Genomic DNA, 19,973 nt, shown 5'->3' on the forward strand with positions numbered 1-19,973 from the left:
TGTTTTCCTGGACTGGAGCAAAGCGTTCGACCGAGTCCCGCACGCGCGCCTGCTCTCGAAACTGGACCACTACGGGATTAAAGGGCGCCTCCTGTCGTGGCTCAAAAGTTTCCTAGTCGGTCGCTCCCAATTTGTTACGTTCAACGGAGGCAAATCCGAACCCTGTGAAGTTTCCTCTGGTGTTATCCAGGGTAGCGTTTTGGGGCCCCTTTTGTTCAACATTTTTGTGGCCGACCTCCCCGAGTGCGTGGCAAACAGCCAAATCGTCCAGTACGCCGACGACGCAACAATTTACAAAAGAATCACCTGCCAAGAAGACGCCGACCAATTGCAAGATGATTTGTGTAATGTGGACATTTGGTGTGCAAACAACGGGATGAGTTTAAATGCGAAAAAGTGTAAAGTGATCGACATTTCTCACGCGCGCGTCCCCCTGTATTTTATGTACACCCTTAACGAAACCGTCCTCGAGTACGTCAACCAGCAAAAATTGCTCGGCGTCAATATTTCCAGCGACCTTCGGTGGCAGGTCCACACAGATATCGTTCGGGCAAAGGCGGCGCAAACCCTCGGCTTCGTGGCCCGCAACCTGCGCGGCTGCACCCCCCGAGTTAAAAGAATCGCGTACCTCTCTCTCGTAAAGCCAGGAATGACCTACGGACTCCCTGCATGGCACCCGACGACGCAGGTTAACTTCAAAAAGCTCGATAGAGTGCAGAAACGGGCGCTGCACTTTATTCACGGCCGCACCCTTCCGCCGGCAAACGAGCAGAGAGTTATGCCCCTCGACATGCACCTCAGGTACACCGACCTTCTCTTTTTTAAAAAGTGCCTGAGCGGCGAGACTGATTTTGACGCGCGCGCCCGAATCATCGAGGGCCGAGTGCTGCGAGGCGACAATAGTCAGCATCCCCGCCTCCAGCCACCCCCGGTCCGAAGTGTGTTCGGCCAGCGCGCTTTTTCCTTCAGGGTCGTCAAGCCCTGGAATGACCTGCCACTGACCCTCAAAAACTGCCCAACCAGCAATTTTCCCTCCCTTTGCAAGCAGCATTTGTGGCAGCAATTTTAAAGCGTCGTGATTGTTCTTTTTTTTTCGATAGTGTGGGTTCACGCGGTGGCCGATCTCTTTTTGATGTCGGGCGTTTTAGCAGACCTCTGCTAGTTGTGATACCCTTTCTGCTCATTTTTCCAATTCAATTTTTTTTCATGTATGACTTGAGTAGAATAAACAACAATAATGTAAATAACAATATGGAATATGATATAATAATTGGACAAAAAACCACAAAAACGGTTTTAAATTAAATTTATTTAGTTTACCAAAAAATGAATTTTTCCAAATATCTTTCAGATTTATTTTATTGTCGTCAATATTTTTACTCCATATTTCAATTCTTGAATCTTGAATGAATAATTTTATTGCAATTATTGCATAAAAGATTAAAACAAAACTAAAAGACCGATCAGGCATCACTTCCATTCAATTGATCGAGATGGGAAAAAAACTTGGAAAAAAGAGCGAAATTATTTAATTAAAATAAATTAAATCCTTATTGAACTGTAAAGTAATTATTACAGATAATATTTACATCAAATTCGCACTGTTTTAATTAAAAATTTCAAGTTATCCTCTGTTTGAAGTTTTTCATGAATAATATTTCCTTAGAACGCAGGCACTGATCAAAAAAACTTTGCAAAAGAAATGTACAGAAATGTGTTTTTTCGTGTTTTTTCACTCATAAAAAATTCATCAGATACTTTTGCGTCACGGATTCTTTCAAAGCAAGCACGACTTCTTTTCAACTGGGATTTGTTTCTCTTTTTTCGTAAAAGTAAAAGATACGGGCGGGTAACTGGCCGTGAAGAAGCTCGCTCTCTTGCTGTTGACCTTTTCTTTGCGAGAGAAAGAAAGTCGACAGCACATCAACAGCACAAATGCCTCTGCTTCTTTTTGTGTGCATAAAGTATCCGCCAAATTGCCTGTCACGGAAACAAAACGCTCGTTTGTCGCGGGCCAGACACGCGCTTTCAGCGGCAGCGCCGCCCGCAACAAATATTTGGACAATCCCAATGGCTCTAATTAATTTTACTCCGCTTTCAAGACTCAACCCCCCGGGTTTTGTTTCCTGCGCGCTTGAGAGGCGCGTTGGAATGCTTGTTAATTAGTTCACGTCGGACTAGGGAGTTTAAAAGATATTTCACAAAATTATGTTGCTTGCTTAACAAGCTTAAATTATAAAATTTGTACAACCATTTGATGAAAATATGTATTTGTGCAAATTATGAATTCATTTCTTTGAAGTCAATTTTAATTTTGAATAATTTGGTGATTTATGATCTATAAAAATTACATTTATTTATCAAATTTCTTTCTATACTTTTTAAATCAAGTTTCATATCAAGCTGAGTTAATTATCATTTGCTTAAATTTATGTTATTATTAAAAAAATTCTCAGTTGAAATCTTGGAAGAATAAAAAATTACAAAATAAAATATGTTGCTTGTTTTAAAAGCGATTTTCTTCAATAGAAATGCCCGTTGCCCGTTGGCCGTCATGGGTCATCATGGCATGGCCCATCACGGATCACGGATCACGGCCCACCCAAGACCCAAGTAATTAAAAAAATTCACACTTCACAAAACCATTTACAACTAAACAAAAATATCAACATATCTATTGTGATTTGCGATTAGACATTTTTTAGTTCCTTCTTTGCTCACATGTGGAGCGCTTTGATCAGCTAGCAGCCAATCAGAGTGCAGTCGGACTGTCGACGGCCAAAAAGACAAAGTGCGCTCGCTTCGCTCGCGGAATTTCGATTTTTTTCTTTTCCACGGGCCGAGGGCCCCAAATAACCCCTTTTTGGGACCGAGGGCCCTTCGGGCCCTGGCCCGACCGCCCGATAGGCCAGTCCGGCACTGATAGAAATATATTTTTATTGAGATTCAGCTACAAATAAAAAATGTTAATACATACCAAATTTTAGTATTTAGTAAGTTTTCCAAATCTAATACAATTTAATTTTAAATTTTTTTTCCTTCTTAATAACTCAATATGTATCAGATTTACACCAAGAATTATATTCTCTAGATCTGCTCTATAATAATTATTTGGCCTAGATAGATATTTCTTAACTTGAAACAAAACTCATGCATATGGAACATCGCAAATCCCAAATGCCTTGGTCGTTCTTAGCCTCTTGTTCTCTAAGCCAGGGGTACTCCGGAATGAAACTTGGGACAATTCCACTAATGACTGCGTGCTCATTTATTCATTCGGCCCCTCGTGGCCGAGCAGTTAGTATGCATGCGTGTGTGAGTGTGTTGGAGAACTGGCAAGCAACTAAAGACAAACGGACGAACGAAAGCTGAGGTGCGAACAAAGGCGCGTTAAACCCTCGAGGGACACGACGGGGCCTCGGGCGGGCTTCTTGCTTTTGCGCCGCGACAATAACAATAATGAGATTATCGCCGACAGAAAGTATGCAAATTTCCTCTGCGCTGCGGAGACGTTAAAGCCCCTCTTGTATTATTAGTTAAACATGGCAATTGAATAAACAAAGTGACACGAGAGAATTATTCAGCTTCCCGCGACGACAACGAAAGTTTGCTGCAGAAATTTGCGGCCGAGTTTTCTCTCGCCGGCGACAAAACTTTGCCTCCATCATTAGTGAGTCGCGACGCGAAACAATTTTTGCGAGGATTATGAATTGAAAGTTCTTCTCGTTCTCAAGGGAGATTGAACTTTTGAAAATTAAAAGCAAAATTTTTTTAATTTGTCTAACCAGCGGAAATTCAAATCTTGTATTCAGAGATGTAAAATTTGTATTTTATAATTGTATTAAAGTGGGAGAGAGAAAATTAAAATTATATGTGAATAAAATCTTACCAATGCAAAAAAATATAAATATTACTAAAATCGCTTTTTTTGTAATATTGAAAGTAAGGTTTTGAAACAATTCATTAAGATATACATTGACTGAAATAAAATATATTATTCTGTCATTAAATATCATAAATTTTTATTAAGAATTTGGAAGTTTTGTTTCACCCTTTTATACAGCATGCAAGCTTGAACGTTTCGTTTTTGAAAAACTCGCTTTCGCGCAACACAATTATATCCGTCCCGCGGAAAATAAAACTCACAAAGTTTTTTATTTTCTCCCTTTCACATCATCCCGTTTACCACCGAGGCAAAAAGCGTTCAGGCGTCCAAATCCACCTGGCTCAGCTCACTGAAGCAAACTCATCCGCGCACACATGGCAAAAAACAAAATCGCCAGAAAGGGCCGTCGCGGACGAACAAAAGCCGCATTTTTCCATAACGCGTCACGAAAGCTCAATAACATACACAGGCGGCCGCCGCATGGGCAATCCGGGAATCGAGCTACAGAGAGGGAAAAAAGAGCCCCTGGGTGGTCGCGCATTATGCAACCCGCCTTGCATGCGTTTGCACGCCGTTTCTTCTTCACACCGCAGAACAACATCGGCCCGCTGACGTGACCGAAATGTTGATGCGCGCCCGTTTTAAAAGCGGCGTCTGAGCCATAAATCTTGTCGCCTTTTTATTCATTGCTGTGCGGATTTGAATTTCAATCGCAACGCTCTCTTTTATTCTTCGACTGCAAAGCGAATCCCTCCCTGACTAAATAAATTTCCTGGCGAAGAAGTTCACAGACAACTCACCTGTGGCCCGTGGCAATTCTTCACAGGTCTAGATGCAGAGTGAAAGTTGATGGAAATTTATATTTTAGAAAAAAAAAAGAAATTTATTTACTGTTCATTGCCAGAAAGTTAACTAAATTTTAAAAATTTTAAGAAATCTTCTCTGCATGTACATCCGTCAAATTGTATTTAAAATGATTTAAAAAAAAAAATATACAATATAAATAAAAATCTTGAAAAATCATAGGTATAGGACCGAAATTTTTCCACGAGGGGTGCGTGTAGGGCTTCCGTGCTTTGCCTAATAACATACTCAACAAGAGGCGCTCCTCCAATTGAGTGGCGGCGGAATGTTTTTGTAAATGGCGAGTGGATTTTGTATTATGCATATAGCGGGTCAAAAGGTGCGCGTACGGCCTGTTAAGAGCATTTTGGCCGGCTCTTATAAGGCTGAGTGACCGGCTGGCCAGACGGAATCGTAATGACGCCCGCTTATTTGTAGGCCGAGCACTCGACTGGCTCGAGCGGCGCCACCCACGGCTCGCAATTAGCATCTGAAAGGGTCGTTTTTGCCCTCGCTTTTATTGCCTTAATCAAACGGCCTCAGCGCATTAGGGTGGCTCAAAACAAATATGGACCGATCGATGCATAAATTCTGATTCTGGGCATCTTAATTACAAAAAGAAAGCGCGCAAACAGCAAGTTTTGGGTTGATATGATCAAATTTAAAAAATTAATCTTGTGCCAACGGCTACTTTTGACAGCACTTCAGGGCGATAACTGCCTGAACTGCATGGCAATTTCTTTATAGACTGATTTGGCGAGAATCTTTTAAGTTCTCTTATTTCGGATCAAAATATTTAATATAATAATAGTTGGATTATGAAAATTACTATTTAAAGTTTGTATACAATGTATTACTCTTGCTGATTAAAGCTTGAGATGGAATTATTTTCTGACAATTTTTTGGAAGCAAAATTCAGACAGCCAATTCCTGAATTCCACAGCTTTCAATATAAAAACTTACTAAAAAACAGAAATTTCCATTTATCTTTCAAACGCATTAAAAATTTGTTTGTAATGCTACCTAAAATGATATATTTTATTCCTTTTGACTGTATTATTGTTTAATTTATTCACTCCATTCAATCTATAAATTTAAAAATTCACAAACAACGAGCAGAGCGAACAACCATCACTTTCAAACCTTTTCCTCTATTATTGCTGATAATTGAAATGAAATAAGTACATGCCTATTATTTAATCACAGAATAATTGAATTTCATCAATTTGCTCGTACGTGAGTGTTGTTAAATGTTCACACGTTTTGTTTCGCAATTGCCCGGCAGCCGTCCAACGTATGATTCTTTTCCACTTTGACGGCGACGCACTCCCACAAATCATAAAGCAAAGCAAATTATACACGTGCTGGAACACAAACGCGAATCGCACGAATTTTATTATTTCCCGTCGTATGCGGAATGCAATTTGCATAAAGAGATCATTGTGCTCGATTGCGCATTCATGCATTGGCGCGTGGTTTGCGATGCACTTTATTGCATTCCGTTGGTATGGGAGGGCGATTGCGCGTGCACCCTTCGTTGTGGCGGCTCCATTCAATTGCGCACATTGATAAGCGAGCGTCGAGCCAAAACACACTGAGCGCTCCCGTTGCTGGCAATAATTCAGACGCATTCAATAGAAAACACGCGTGATAAAGAAAGTAGCAAATAAAGAAGAAAAGCTTCTCCTACGGCTACATTTTTTGTCTTGGCCCAAACAGGGGCGCTACTCACTTAAAATGTTTGGTATTAGAAATTGAAGATGTATTTTTATTTAATATATTTGAAAGGTTTATTATTATTTTTTTTTTAACTTTTTATTTTCTTATGAACTTTGGATAAATATTTTATATAATTTCAACTTTTTTAAATAAACTGATTTTTTAACTTTAATGATGCTAAATTTTTTCAATTTAAGAAAGTTAAAATTATCTGCAGCACAAATAATAAAATGATTTATATTTTCAATGAAATAATGCATTTGCTGTTGCTTTGTGTGAAAGTGGTAGCATTATTATATTTAAATCTTGAAATGTGTTTTTGAGGAAATTTTTACACAATAACAATTCTTTTTGTTAAAAAATGGCTCATACTGATAACCCAGAACTATTTTTTATGCAATAGCAATATTTTGCAGATTTATTTCCAATAAATTTTATTTTCAATACTTTATTTCACACCACAACACGCTCTTGATGGAATTAATTTATAAGAAAATTAAATTAAACAAGAAAGATTTTGGTAAAATTCAGAGTTGATTTAAGGTACACAACGGTTATTGGCGACTTAGAGTCTACAAAAGAGTAATCACTTGCTGACAAATAAAATCACGTTTCGCCACCCTCCTCCATAATTCATGAAGTGCGCTCGCAAAATAAACCGAAAACGGCCCCTAAATCAAAATAAATGATATCAAGTCGCGCCACTCTCTCGTGCCCGTTCTCTCACTCGGCCGCGCCATTAAATCTCTTAAACACCACGTGTGACGTGATTTTACGGCCCCTTTTCTTTTTCAGAGGATGGATGTGTGTAAAACACACAATGCGCCAATGTTTCCTTTCCCAGAGAAAAGAGCTAGATGGAGACGCCGAGATTCAACACACATACACAGGATTTGCTGAATGGCGCTGTTTTCCAAGTGCACCCACTACGGCCTATCAAACAAAAATACGGCGCGGAAGAAGAAGAAAAAAATCTCGAGTGAAAATGGCAATAACGGCCGCGATGTATGGGCCTCGGGCCGATAAAAAAGCACGTTTTATTTAAAAGAGTCGCTTTTCCGCACCGACCAAGAAACACCCACCGTGATTTATCAACTTTTCTTTCCCAAGTAACATAAAAACCTTCTGAATGGCTTAAAATTCGACTCAGGTGTATATTAAAACTTTAGTCGTGAAACATCTTTTCTAGATTATTTTGAAATGAATAGAATATTGTTCGAAGAAACTCTTTATTGACAAAACTTTCTTGAATTTTAATCAAAAATGTTGTAAGGTTCAGCAGATATTAATTAAGCAGAAAGTTCTAAAAAAATCTGTTTTGGCAGGTTGATTTTTTTTTTAAATTAAAAAGATAAGTAAAATGAAATTAAGTTGGAGATTATTTTATTAAATTTATAATTGCTTAAGATTAAACAGCACTGATTGTGATTTACATAAAATGAAAATGTACAATTCTTTTATCTAAGAGAAAAAAACTTACTGGAAGTTTATAATGAAATTTTAAATTGTATTTTATTATTTTTATTATTCTTGTTTGTTCGTGAAACTTGGTAACACTCCATTATTTTAAAACAATTTATTTAAAAAAGGGAAACGTTTTAAAATGTGCTCAAAACTTTTGTTAAAATTGTAAAATAATAAAAAAAATTTTAGTGAAATTTTAAGTGAAATAAGTCAAAAAAGGAACCAGAAATAAGTAAAAAATTAGTAAAATTGTTTGCATTCTTAAAATTTTCTATCGGGGGTGACAAAATTTGCAAGATATGCAATGCCAGAATGAATTTTGGAGCAAAGAAATAAGAATCAAAAAAACTTTTTTCCCGGTCTTGGAATAAATTGCAGAAAATCTCCATATATTCTGACGTTTTTACGGTCTTGTGAAATATTCAGCGTTATTTAAATCAGCGCGTTTGGTATGCAGCAAATTTTGCGTGTAAAGGCCCTTAGCCCTTAGAACACATTACCGCCATGCATAATAAATAAATATCTCTCCCTCTGAATGTTGTCGGCCCGTCTTGCGTGGCATATCTTCTCGGCGTGTAAAACAAAAGACAAGAAGTCCTGGGGGCACGTCAACTTCCCTTACTGACAAATTCAGCCCTGCCTGCCAACCAACTTTACTTTCGCTCTCTCTCTCGCTGCTATTTTGCTAAAACGCGGTTGTGAGCAGAGGCACCAATTGCAGAGACACCTTACACACCTCGAGCAGCACTCCGGGCGAGCGATCAAGTTCCGTCCGTTGCCTCGCACCATTTTCATTTCGTGGCGAGGACGACGCTTCTTATTTGTTCCCCTGTGGGCTTCTTAAAGCTGACAATGCGGACTACAATAGTCTGATTACATAATAGAGAATGACTTCAGCCAACAAAATATTAATGAGATGCTTAGAACGTTGATCAAATCATAATTTGATGGGAAATAGAAAAAAAAAGAATAAAACGATTCCATATGATTTAGACAAAAAATATACCATGTCTCAACTTATGAAATAATTAATTATCTAGTCTTTTACTCGGTTTTTTACAATAATTAATTTATTTCAAGCATAAATATCTGTGACAGAAACTGGTAGAGGCATTTTCTATACTTTCAATTTTATCAAAAAATTAATACAAGCGGTAGATTTATTTTTGTATTTTCCACCAATGCTGACACTTTACAATTATAAGTTAAGGAATTCACCAAGAAAATTTAAAGATTACATCAAAAATTTGGAAGAAGACCACCAACCATAATTTTGCATCTAATACTTAATCTTAGATATTAATATTTTAATTAATGTTACCAGGAATGGAGAAAAAATAAATAAATAATTATAAATTTCTTTGCTTTTTCTGGTATTAATGAAGTTTTATACAAAATCTTGTAATTTAATTTACAGGCTTAAGCCATTGACTTTGTATATTTAAGCTTCTTAAAATTATGAAATAAGCCGTTTTAAATAATGTTCACTCACACAAAAATTGTAATTTCCAATGTCCGTTTTTTTTTATTCTGACTTCAAATTGTAATATATCACGAAAGTTAATCCCTTCTCTCTCTCTTTACATGCTGCCAAAAAAGGAAACTAGAAAAATAAACTCTGCACGGTCCACAAAATCGCTCACGTGTTTGCTTATTTTCCGCATAAAACCCATAAATGCAAACACGCCGGAGGCGAAATATTATTTTTGGAGCGCAGAGTAAATAAACGCGCAGATTAAATCCAGCTCGGTGGTCCCGAGAGCGCCTCGGCGTCGTCGTCGGTCTTGCTGCCAAAGACACTGGCATGAGCCTTTTACGTCTCGCAGCGAATTTGCGATTTCCAGATCGAGTAAGTACGAAGTGCTCTGCGGAAAATGGCCCGACTTTCGGTAGACGCTTTTTGCGGCGGCAAGAATAAGATATTTATCTACACTTAGCCACTGACACGCATAAATCACCGAGAGCTTTGCGCAGAGACGAGACGCGAGTGCAAAAATTGTGCTTTATGGCTCTGACCGTGCAGTTTTGCATTTTTCTCTATTTGCAATTTTGCCGCCTTTGATTTATATTTCGCGCTTCTTTCGCAACTTTATATCTTTTTGAAAATACAGTCTCCCTTTTGATACTAAAATTGATAGGTTTGGAGCAATTTTTAGGCAACAGGGAAGGGATCGAATACATTTTATGCATTAGCTATTCAGAAAAGTTTGCAATAAACATTAAAAAAATATTTATATATATATTGAAATTTTTAAATTAATAACAAAAATGTATGAAAGTTTTGTAACTTTATTAAAACTGTAGTAAGAAAGCTTCTATATAGAGAACCTCTTCACATTTTCCTTGTTGGATAGGTTTAACTTTTTTTAATAAAAAATAGCTGGAATAATTTCAGCTAATCGAATTAAGCCTTATTAATGAATTGAAAAACGGGAAAAAACAGTTTTTTTCCTGTGATGAGAAGCAGGTTTAATCATTTCAACTTGATGGAAGTTTCGACAAAAATAATTCATATAAATATATTTTAATTAACATTTAGCTTCAGGCTTTTTTAAATTCTGCTGTTTCAAAGTAACAGATAGGGAGAACTTTCCAAGCAAATCACACCCTTTTTAAAAATGCAAGAACATTTCTTGGCTTGAAACTAAATTCACAAACTTCTCTGTCTCTCGTTCAAAAGTCAATTTCAAAGTTAAATGTGAAGTGCGAACTCGGTTCGAATTACGTCTAGCAAAACGAACCGCGTTCCAACTATGCGTGTGTGTGTTCCAACGCTTTGGGAACATTAACCTAATTAGACGTCGGCGGCATCCGACGGAAGCGCAGCACGTGGAACAAAAGAGCTGAACTCGCCGAAATAACGAAATCACCTCTCGGGAGAACTTTTGAGCGAATCACACAAGCGACGATTAAATTAATCCAATCGCCCCGCACGGCCGGAGATGCAATCAAAAATAGCTGAGAGGGCTTTGCGGTTGGAACGGTCAAGACTTTCAACTGGCCAGATGCGCCGTTCGTTGTTCGATCGGGCCGGCTACGCTCGCAAAACGACACGCATCACGCCAACAGGCCAAATGCGCCGGAAAATTGAAATTTCACCCAGCGATAAAGATAACAGCCGTGCGTAATAACGACTTTTCAGGCCAATTTGCATGCATTAGGCGTTAAGAGCAGCGTACCCACGCCATGAATTTCTACATGTCGACTACAGACGTACTTTACGAGCGCACGAAATTTCAAGAATCAATCGATTCTGACGTATGGCTTTTTATACAAGTTTGATATAAAATATTTTAGACTAATTGAAGTTCTTAAGTGAGGTTAATTTAATTGAAATTTTTTTAAATATTTTTATTTCAAGATGTATTTTTGACTCTTGAAGTAAAAAAGCCCTTTGATATCGTTGAAAAAATGTTTTTATTAAATGAAAATAACAGATCTCATTTTTTTTTTTGTCGAAGCCTGCAACTCTATTTCATGAGCAAAAAAGTTTTCATAAAAAAGCGCTCCATTAACAAACTCAATTACAACGTATTCCATTAAAAAACGCGCTGCTCGCTGAATTTTTCATTATTCCTTCTCGCTCACACAATTGGGCCGCAAACCAAAACAGAAACTGGTAGCTTTTTGTATAAATAAAAAAAAATTATAATTGGTTCACACCAGTTTTTCACCCCTTAATTTGAGATAATCCTGTTTGAAAAGCAGGGACTTTATCATTAAATATTTGCTTGGTTATTCAGTTGGCTCAATTGTTAAACTTTTTAATTTCTTTTTAATAAATTTGCATTTTAAATTTCGAATAATGAAAAAATATGCATATTTTAATTTTTACCTGGAATAATTTGAGCTATGCAACGTGCTTAACATTGATGCCATGCAGGTGGCCAAGTAATGCAACTTTATAATAATTTCAAGTGGAAAATTTTTATCATTTTGTACATAGCTGATTGAAAAAAAAACGTGCTCTCTCATCTGTAAAATTTTGCAGTCAAATAAACACTCTAATTTGCTTTACACACCAACCGACCAAATCAATTCAACCGTGAATTTATTGCCCCACAACAGCAAAAGCTGATTTCAAATGCAAACGTTCGGAAATCAAAATAATTGTAAACAGCAACTTGCAGCCTTGTAATTATAACGTTCAATCCAATTAATCGGCACTTGGCTAGGTTCACTAATTATAGAACCAGATTGAGTGCGAAATGAGTTTTTGCTGCTGCAAAACACAAAAGAAAGTGTGCAAACGGCGGATCCAATTAAATCTGAAAGAGACGATATTCCAGCCGGCAGTGCTTGAGCTACTGATTAATATTTTATCGGGATTTAATCCCATTATGGGTTATTATTTTTTCCCTCGTGGCGCCGGTTCTATTGCGAAAGGATGAGGCTGAAACAAAAGGGCGAAGTGGAATTTATGGGTCGACATAAATTCTCATAATAAAATTTAGTACAATATCCAAAAAAATAATCTCGTTTCGTGATTTAGTGGGCGAGTGGGTCAGAGGCCGATTCATTTTCCTCGCACGCCTGCCCCATATGATAATAATAAAATAAAAAATATTTATTATGGCAGAGAGAAGATAGGGCCGACGGCGGGCGCCAAATGGGAATACAATCCGCCAAGCTCGACCGAGCGTAAGCAAAGTTTGCCAGCAAATAAAATAATCCGTCGTTTTTGGTAAACCTGAGGCGACTTTCCGAGTGGATTTCCGACGTCAACCAAGACGCAAATTCCGCTGGGCATTGAATTTTGATATTTTCTGTGTATTCCACCTGGTGTGCGATGTTTAATAAAAATATAAAAAGGATCCGTCAGTTCGTAATCCTGCGTCGCGTTTGATGCTCAGATCAACTGTCAAGCCTATAAAATGTCATCCATCACTTTTCCGTTTTTAATGGAAATTTTGTTTGGCAAAAACGTCAGGCTTTGTCTGTGCGTTACACCGTTTCACGTAATCGCATCCACAACAGTGTGAATATGTTGTTATTTTTCATTTCCACTGCGCCCCTGTCAGTGAAATTGTTCAATTCACAAAACTCTGAAGCGATCTCGTTTTAATTTCACCAAATTTCACAAAAGAGACGGAATTTTTGATCTAAAAAAAATACATTTTTGTTTTTTTTTTTGAGCTGGACCATCAAAACAGAGATGCGTTTACCAAACAAAAAGTAGTGAACTTTGACCCATCACGGCATGTATATTGATAACTCGCCAAAAGAAATACATTCGAATAAAAGCTAGAGGTCGTTCAGGTCGCGTTTTATAGCTCACGTCAAAGAACGCATATAAACGCAAGGGCATAAAATTTTATGGCCTAGGAAACATGAAATGCGTTTTGCTTACACAGCACCCAAGATACACGTACAAACCCCAGGGAAATTCTAATTTTGCTTGTTTTGAATTTTACTAACAAATTTTTATTCAATTTATTTGTCAATAATGGAAAAAGTTTAGAAGTAAAGAGTTTAATAGAAAATTATTCTTTTTTGAAAACTTGGAAATTTACTTTGCTTTTTTGCATAATTATAAAAGAATTAATTTTATTTCAAACGATTAATTCTGGAACAACAAATTTTTAAAAATAGGAGGATTTGATTCCAACTAAAACTAAAATAATAAATTTACAATGTGATAATGAAATTTATTGACCTAACTATTTGTGTGATTGAAAAAAATGCCCAAACATAGCAATTCCAAATTTAGTTACTTATTATTTTAATTCTTTATAAAATAAGTCTCAGTAAAATTATTTCCAAAGTGCTTAATGATCTATTACGGACTTTGAAAGCAAACGTAAATCTTTGAGTGTGCAATTTTGCCCAGTTTGCATCAGCAAAATTTGGGGCACTTCTGGTCTCTCCATCGTCGGGTGATATATCCGCCCTCTATAAACTTTCGACGTTGGTCGCACACTCGCCTTAAGTGAGTTTTATCGCCGCATCATAAAAGGATCAGTCGGCTGAATAATTAATTGGCTTTTTCCAGCGCCACCCGAGCAGACGGGCAGATTTTATCGGGCCGACAAGAAGAATGCGTGACTTCCTGCTGAGCCAAAAGAAATCTCTTCCCTAATGAACGTCCCCGGCCAACCCTCAGAGGCTGCAGCAGCAACACCCTTCCGTGCCAATAAAATTCAGCAGACACCGAACGAACGCTCTCCCGAAAGTCCATCTATATATAAAAGCGTGCTGGGCTTGCCAGGTAACTTTTTATTGGCTCTTCAATCAAGCGGCTATGGAGCTGTCCGGCCGCTCCGATAAGGTTTTGTTGTTGATCAACTAAGTAAGTAAGCAAGTTGGCGGCGGAAATTGAGCCAGCGGTAATTGAAGACCTCCTCAATATTTCACGGCGCATTTTTAAGCTGGTGGAAGTTTCAACGATAATTTCAACTTCATCACTCAAAATTGGGTATTTTGACAAATTAAGTAAAGTATGTGAAACTATAAAAGAACTTTTGTCTAGACTTTGCAACAAATATTATTATAATATTAAGTTATTTGTCTTGAACGAAAGAATTAAGTTAAAACATAACAATTTAAAAAAGTAAACAACAGGAATAATAAAGAAAGTTTAATTATTCTTTTTCACATAAATATATACTGATATAAAATGCCACTTTGGTGCTCAAATATGAAGACGAAACCATGTCCATTGATGTGTCATTCAGCTGGTTCATTATGGTCTTAATATCGGCGCCGCTGCTTTAAACAGATTACCGGACAGACAGATTCCAAAATCGCAGCGAGATAAATCTGCAGCTTAGGCCCGACGTCATAAGCGTGGCACAATCAATAACTATCATTTTCCGCTTCCATTGTACGCGCCGCCCGTTTAATTCGGATTCATAACCCAATTAACCGTTCTCTCGAAACAGAATTGCGCCCGGCCGTGATAAGAGTGGTCATTTGCCGCCACTCCAGGCCCCATCAATAAAATATTATACATGCATAAACACACAGGCACATATACATTATAAATCGGCCGTTCGCCGTGGGCGGTAATGCACATCCGAGGGAGAGTAATGACCACCCTTCTCTCGGACGAGATTTGTCATGTCGTGCCCATAATGGCTGGCTGAATTCGTTTTGATTGGTGTAATTGCGATAATATTGCACTCCAACAATGCTTCAAATAATTTGCTAATTTATCCCAGTCTTTTAAATATTAAAAATATTTAATTAAATTTAAATTTCCGATATTTTTACTTTTCATCTTTTTTTGATACATTGTCTCATTTTGCAAGTAAATTTTTTATTTTGAAATGATTGATATGAATAAAAAATAAATTCAGTTTAAATTTTTTTATCAAACTTTAAGAATATTGACATTTTTATTAACTTAACATTAATGCTTGTTCATTTACGAATATTTTTTAACTTAAAGCCAAAGCCATATTGAATTTCAATATATTTCTAATAATATAAAAACGTGTTCCATAATTAAACCCTGAAGACAGTAGAAAATTTTTATTGCAGTTAAATCGCAGATATGGCAAAGAAATTTAACTACGTTTCTAATTGAGAGATTTCAATTATTTTAATTTCATTCAGAATTAAGAATTTGAAACTATCTATGATATATTTAGTTTAGTTCTAGTGTTATTAATATTATTGATCGGGACAGCGAATTAAAAAAGGATAGCACGAAAATTCAATTTATGTCAAATTCAGCAACCATTCAGCATTAACTGTGATTATAATACTTTTTGTTTAAGAATGCCAAGTGACACAGGAAATTTCACAATCGTTATTAATTACTAGTCACTGAAATTCAGTTCAAAGCTTAAGCGTGCTTGATTATGCATAAAATTCAATTTCAAATCGATATCGCGTATAATTTTGCCGTTGATTTGCTTTGGCTTGGTGAGTAATAATTACAAACCTTTGGCATTCTCGCTGATTAGATTTTGCCGTCAATAAATTACACGTCAGGCGCACCCGCACTGCTCGATATAAAAACCCGCGCATCAATCGCGATTTTGTATTTTTCACCCGCTGGCAAAAATAAAAAAATATCATCAGAACGTGACGCGTAAACGGAGGATGGCATCAACACGGCCTGATGTTGGCGGGCATCAAGTGGTTTCCTCATTAGAGCAAATCGCTTCTTCTGTACTTGAGCTTGATAATATAAACATGCACGCGGAGAAGGAAGATCAAGATAGAAAGGAGCACGGTGAGCAGCTCTTTATTTTTTGCTCTTTTTCCGTCCGCGTGTTGAAACCGGCTCAAAAATGTAGGGCGGCCAAGTCCACGAGAGGTCACGTAACCTATGACACAGAGCAAATGAAACGAAGCTATTCACGCGCCTGTTGCTGATCTTTTGCCGGAGGGATTGTGATATGAGGGAAATTGAAAAAAGGACGAAGCCGTCTGCTAGCCCTGAACACACATAAATGGTTTCGTTCTTTTTCGGCTGTCCATTTCCCTTGCGTATTTCACATCGTAACATACATGTCAAGTCTTTTGCTCGTACGTTTCAAAAACTTTATGTGCGACGAGTAAAGGGTAAAAAATTGATAAATTTGAATAAAACCTCAGATGAAACAAAAGTTAAATCAAATTTAGTTCTTCGCCTCATCTGACAAATAAAAAAAGCAACGAAGTTTTATTCTTTTAAAAATTTTTACCGATGGATTACCGATTAACTGAAAAAAAGTGTCCAAAATAAATAAAATATTTTATGATCTTTGATAGAGACCAACAAAAATGGGGAAGTTTTCTGGATAGGAACAGAAGATTAAAAATATTTATTTCTATTTACGAGCCAAATGGAAGCGAGGGTATTTGATTTTTTTATAATTAATTAGGAAATTCAGCATTTAAATTTTAAAAATCAATTTTTTATAATCAATACTAAAGGTAAGTTGTAAATAGACTAATAAACATAAAAAATTAGTATAATATGTAATTAAATTGAAATGTCAACAGAGGCATATTTGAAAATAAAATTTTTCCAAATTTTGTACGTAACAAAACTTTTCCCTTTCATGACAGAAAGGTGCGCTTAATTTTTAACGCGCGATTTGAACATCACGTAATTAAAAAAAATCAAATTATTTAGATTAATTTAGATTAATAACGATTAATTTCAAGAAATATATCAAACTATCAAACTACCGCGGTTGGCCATTTTTATAAATTATTATCCTCAAAACTTATAAGTTCTCACCATTATTCAACTAGCATAATAAGATTTTAAGATTTTCGCAGTCGTATGAAAAAATTCGCAAGAAAGTTTTAGCTTTGAGCACAGAACAGCCGTTTGTATGTATTGCTGGGCTCGAAATGCACTTAACTGAGGCTTTCGGCGCGAGTTTGATTTGGATTTATTTTGCAATACTCTATAATACACTCCTCTTTTCTACCACGAAAGCAAATCCTGCTGGCTCAGAGCAACTCGATTTTTTCCCGCACCAGAATGCAAATCATCCTCTTGGAGTTAAAAGTTTTATGAGAAGATTCTCGACGCCGAAGCTGGCAAATGCTGAAATTGAAAAGCAAACAAGTTGGGAAGACGGTCTCGCGCACATAATGACAAAAGCAGAGCAGCCAGACAGTCGACATGAACCGCAGCCATCCATCCCTGCTGCTGCTGAAATTGCGGAACGAAAAGTGCCAGTTAAAGGGGGAAGATGCTCAAGAGCAAATTGAAAAACGAGAGGAGTAATTAAGGCTGCTTGCCGGTTTTTTTATATTCAGCTTGTGGCAAAGAAGAAGTTTGGCCAACTTTGACGCTCAAGCAAAATAAACTTGCGAGAAATGGAGCCTCGCCGGGGGAATCAAAATTTGTTTAATTTGCGACCAACACCTACCTACTTTTGCACAAACTCGGAAAATTTACGACTCCAAAAGAAAACTTCCCGCCAGCCCCGGGCATGTATAAATTTAAAAGAGTCAAAGAAACGTTCTTGCACAAAGTCGGATTATTCTCGGATAATTAATTTTTGTTCTGCGCGTTAATTAAATGCGAAAACGGCACGCGGCGGAGTCTCGTGTCAAAGTTAATTAAATCCAAAGCCGCAGAATCCGCACGATTCCGCCAAGGAAACAAACACTTCATTATTTTGATCCGCGCTTTGTCCGAGAGCGTATAGAAGAAGATAATTTAAATTGTATAATCTCTCAGCAAGCCTTTGCCCTCGAGATAAATAAACGGTCCAGGCCATCCTTCGAGAGATTTCAACCCGGCCGCTAACTTTTATGACGACAGCCGAGATATTTTTATTTGCGACTCATTCATTATTTTATTTTACAACTTGTATATATTTATGTGCTCGGATGAAATTCGTCCGTTTTAAAACCCCGCAGAGTCTAAAAGGAGTTAGCTTGGATGCTTTTTTTGCTGCAACAGTTTCTCAACTGCTCAACCTGTTGAGTTTTTTGAGCACTCGTGCCATACAACTTAACTGGGTAAATGGAGGTTATGTGCCTTTGAACGTTACTTTGAATGAAATAATGGCAGAAAAAAATTGCGCGTATTTCCCCGAAGGCTGCTCGGTGATCTAATAAAAACAATGGACCGTAAAAAGAATATAAAGACGCGACTTAAAAGCAAGAAGAGTGGCATTTGTTTGCGCAATATGTAATAAAAACTTGCATAAAAGTATGCTTTTCTAAGTTTTGTTTACTATCCACGGGCCTCCGTATTCGCAGCGTCCTTTTATTAGTTTAAAAGTTCATATTGCGCAATTTTCGCCTACACCAAAGTGCACTTTGAAGGCAATGTTGGATAAATTGAAAAACTGATGCAAAAACGCTCAAATGCATATTTTCCTAAAATTCTTGTTTACTTATATTTTAAAGTGACCACAAAAAAACAAATAATTATCCAATTCAATATCTGAAATTTTTGTAAAAAAATTAAATTTAATTGTGTTTTGTTGTTTCTTCCGAATTTATTATACGTGTACAAAAATGTACACTTTCAAGCTCATTAGTTATGCAATTTTGATATCCTAATAATTTCTCTTCCATGTAACAAATTAAAACTACATACATAATTTCCGCAATTCTCCAGCCAAGCTATCAAGGTTTTTTTCTAATTCAAAAACTTTGCACTCACCGGCACGCGTGAATAGGAGGTGAGATACAGCCAAGGGTTGTCCTCTTTGTTGTCCTTGGTGACCTTGGTGGGTGAGGCGGCCTTGCGGGCGGCGTCCTTCTCCTCCAGTTCCTGCCGCAGGTTGGGGTGGAAGAATTCGACGTTGGCCTCGTCGACCACGTTTTCGTCGCCGACGGCTCGTTTGGCCCTTTTGTGATTTTGCAGCGAGCCGATCTGCTCGACTCGGAGGTCGACGGCCAGAATGTAGCGGTAAAGGGCCAGCGAGAGGCCCAGCTGCAGGCCCAGCAGACCCAACAGCAGGACGTAGACGCACCACGTGTGCGGGGGTGAGTTCTTGGGGTTCGCGGCGCCTGCCATCGCCACTGCTGCACTTCGCGCGCTCAACTGACGACTGCGATGCTCTCCCGCCGCGCTCGCCGCCTCCGGCCCTTTGCGGCGGCGGCCCTTGGTGCGCACGCGACTCGCACTAGTCTCTCTCTCTCGCGAAATTACACCAATACTTCAATGGCTTTGGTCTTTTTGCACTTTGACCCCTCCTTCGATGTGATACAAAAATAAACAAAATAGTTTCGTATTATTAAAAAGTGGGGGGAGAATACGAAATCTCCAATTTTTCCCCTACAATTTCTTCAAGGTGGTTGTATTTTTAAAATTGGTGTAAATATGATTTGATTTATGATAAAGAATCTAAAAAATGATTTTTTTTGGTATTTTTGTCTAATCATTAGTTATTTATATATTTTATCAGAATTAATAACTCTTACAAAAGTATGAAAAAAATGGTGAACCAAAATTACAGAGCAGAACATGGAAAGTACTTTAGCATGAAGTCAATTAAATGATGCAAGAATAAGACCTCTGCCTATAGAGATAGAGCACGGGACACCAGCAATAAATTTTCAGAGTGTAGAAAGATCGACATAATTATAAGTAAAAGCTTTAAAACGCTAGCATTTATTTGAAAGTTTTCTTAAAAATATTGTTCCTTCG

General features: G+C 37.4%; 1 protein-coding gene across 1 annotated transcript in view; it reads right to left on the reverse strand.

The window, feature by feature from the left end:
• The window catches only part of LOC132198887 (uncharacterized), a 106,460-nt gene extending 86,977 nt beyond the window's left edge, over positions 1-19,483 (reverse strand). The window contains exon 1 of the mRNA XM_059623168.1: positions 18,984-19,483. Coding sequence (XP_059479151.1) covers positions 18,984-19,340 — 357 coding nt within the window. The 5' untranslated portion in view covers positions 19,341-19,483. The remainder of the gene's footprint in view (positions 1-18,983) is intronic.
• Positions 19,484-19,973: the final 490 nt, after the last annotated feature.

This window comes from Neocloeon triangulifer, unplaced genomic scaffold (assembly GCF_031216515.1).
Source record: "Neocloeon triangulifer isolate White Clay Creek 2 clone unplaced genomic scaffold, ASM3121651v1 ptg000013l, whole genome shotgun sequence".
NCBI lineage: Eukaryota > Metazoa > Arthropoda > Insecta > Ephemeroptera > Baetidae > Neocloeon > Neocloeon triangulifer.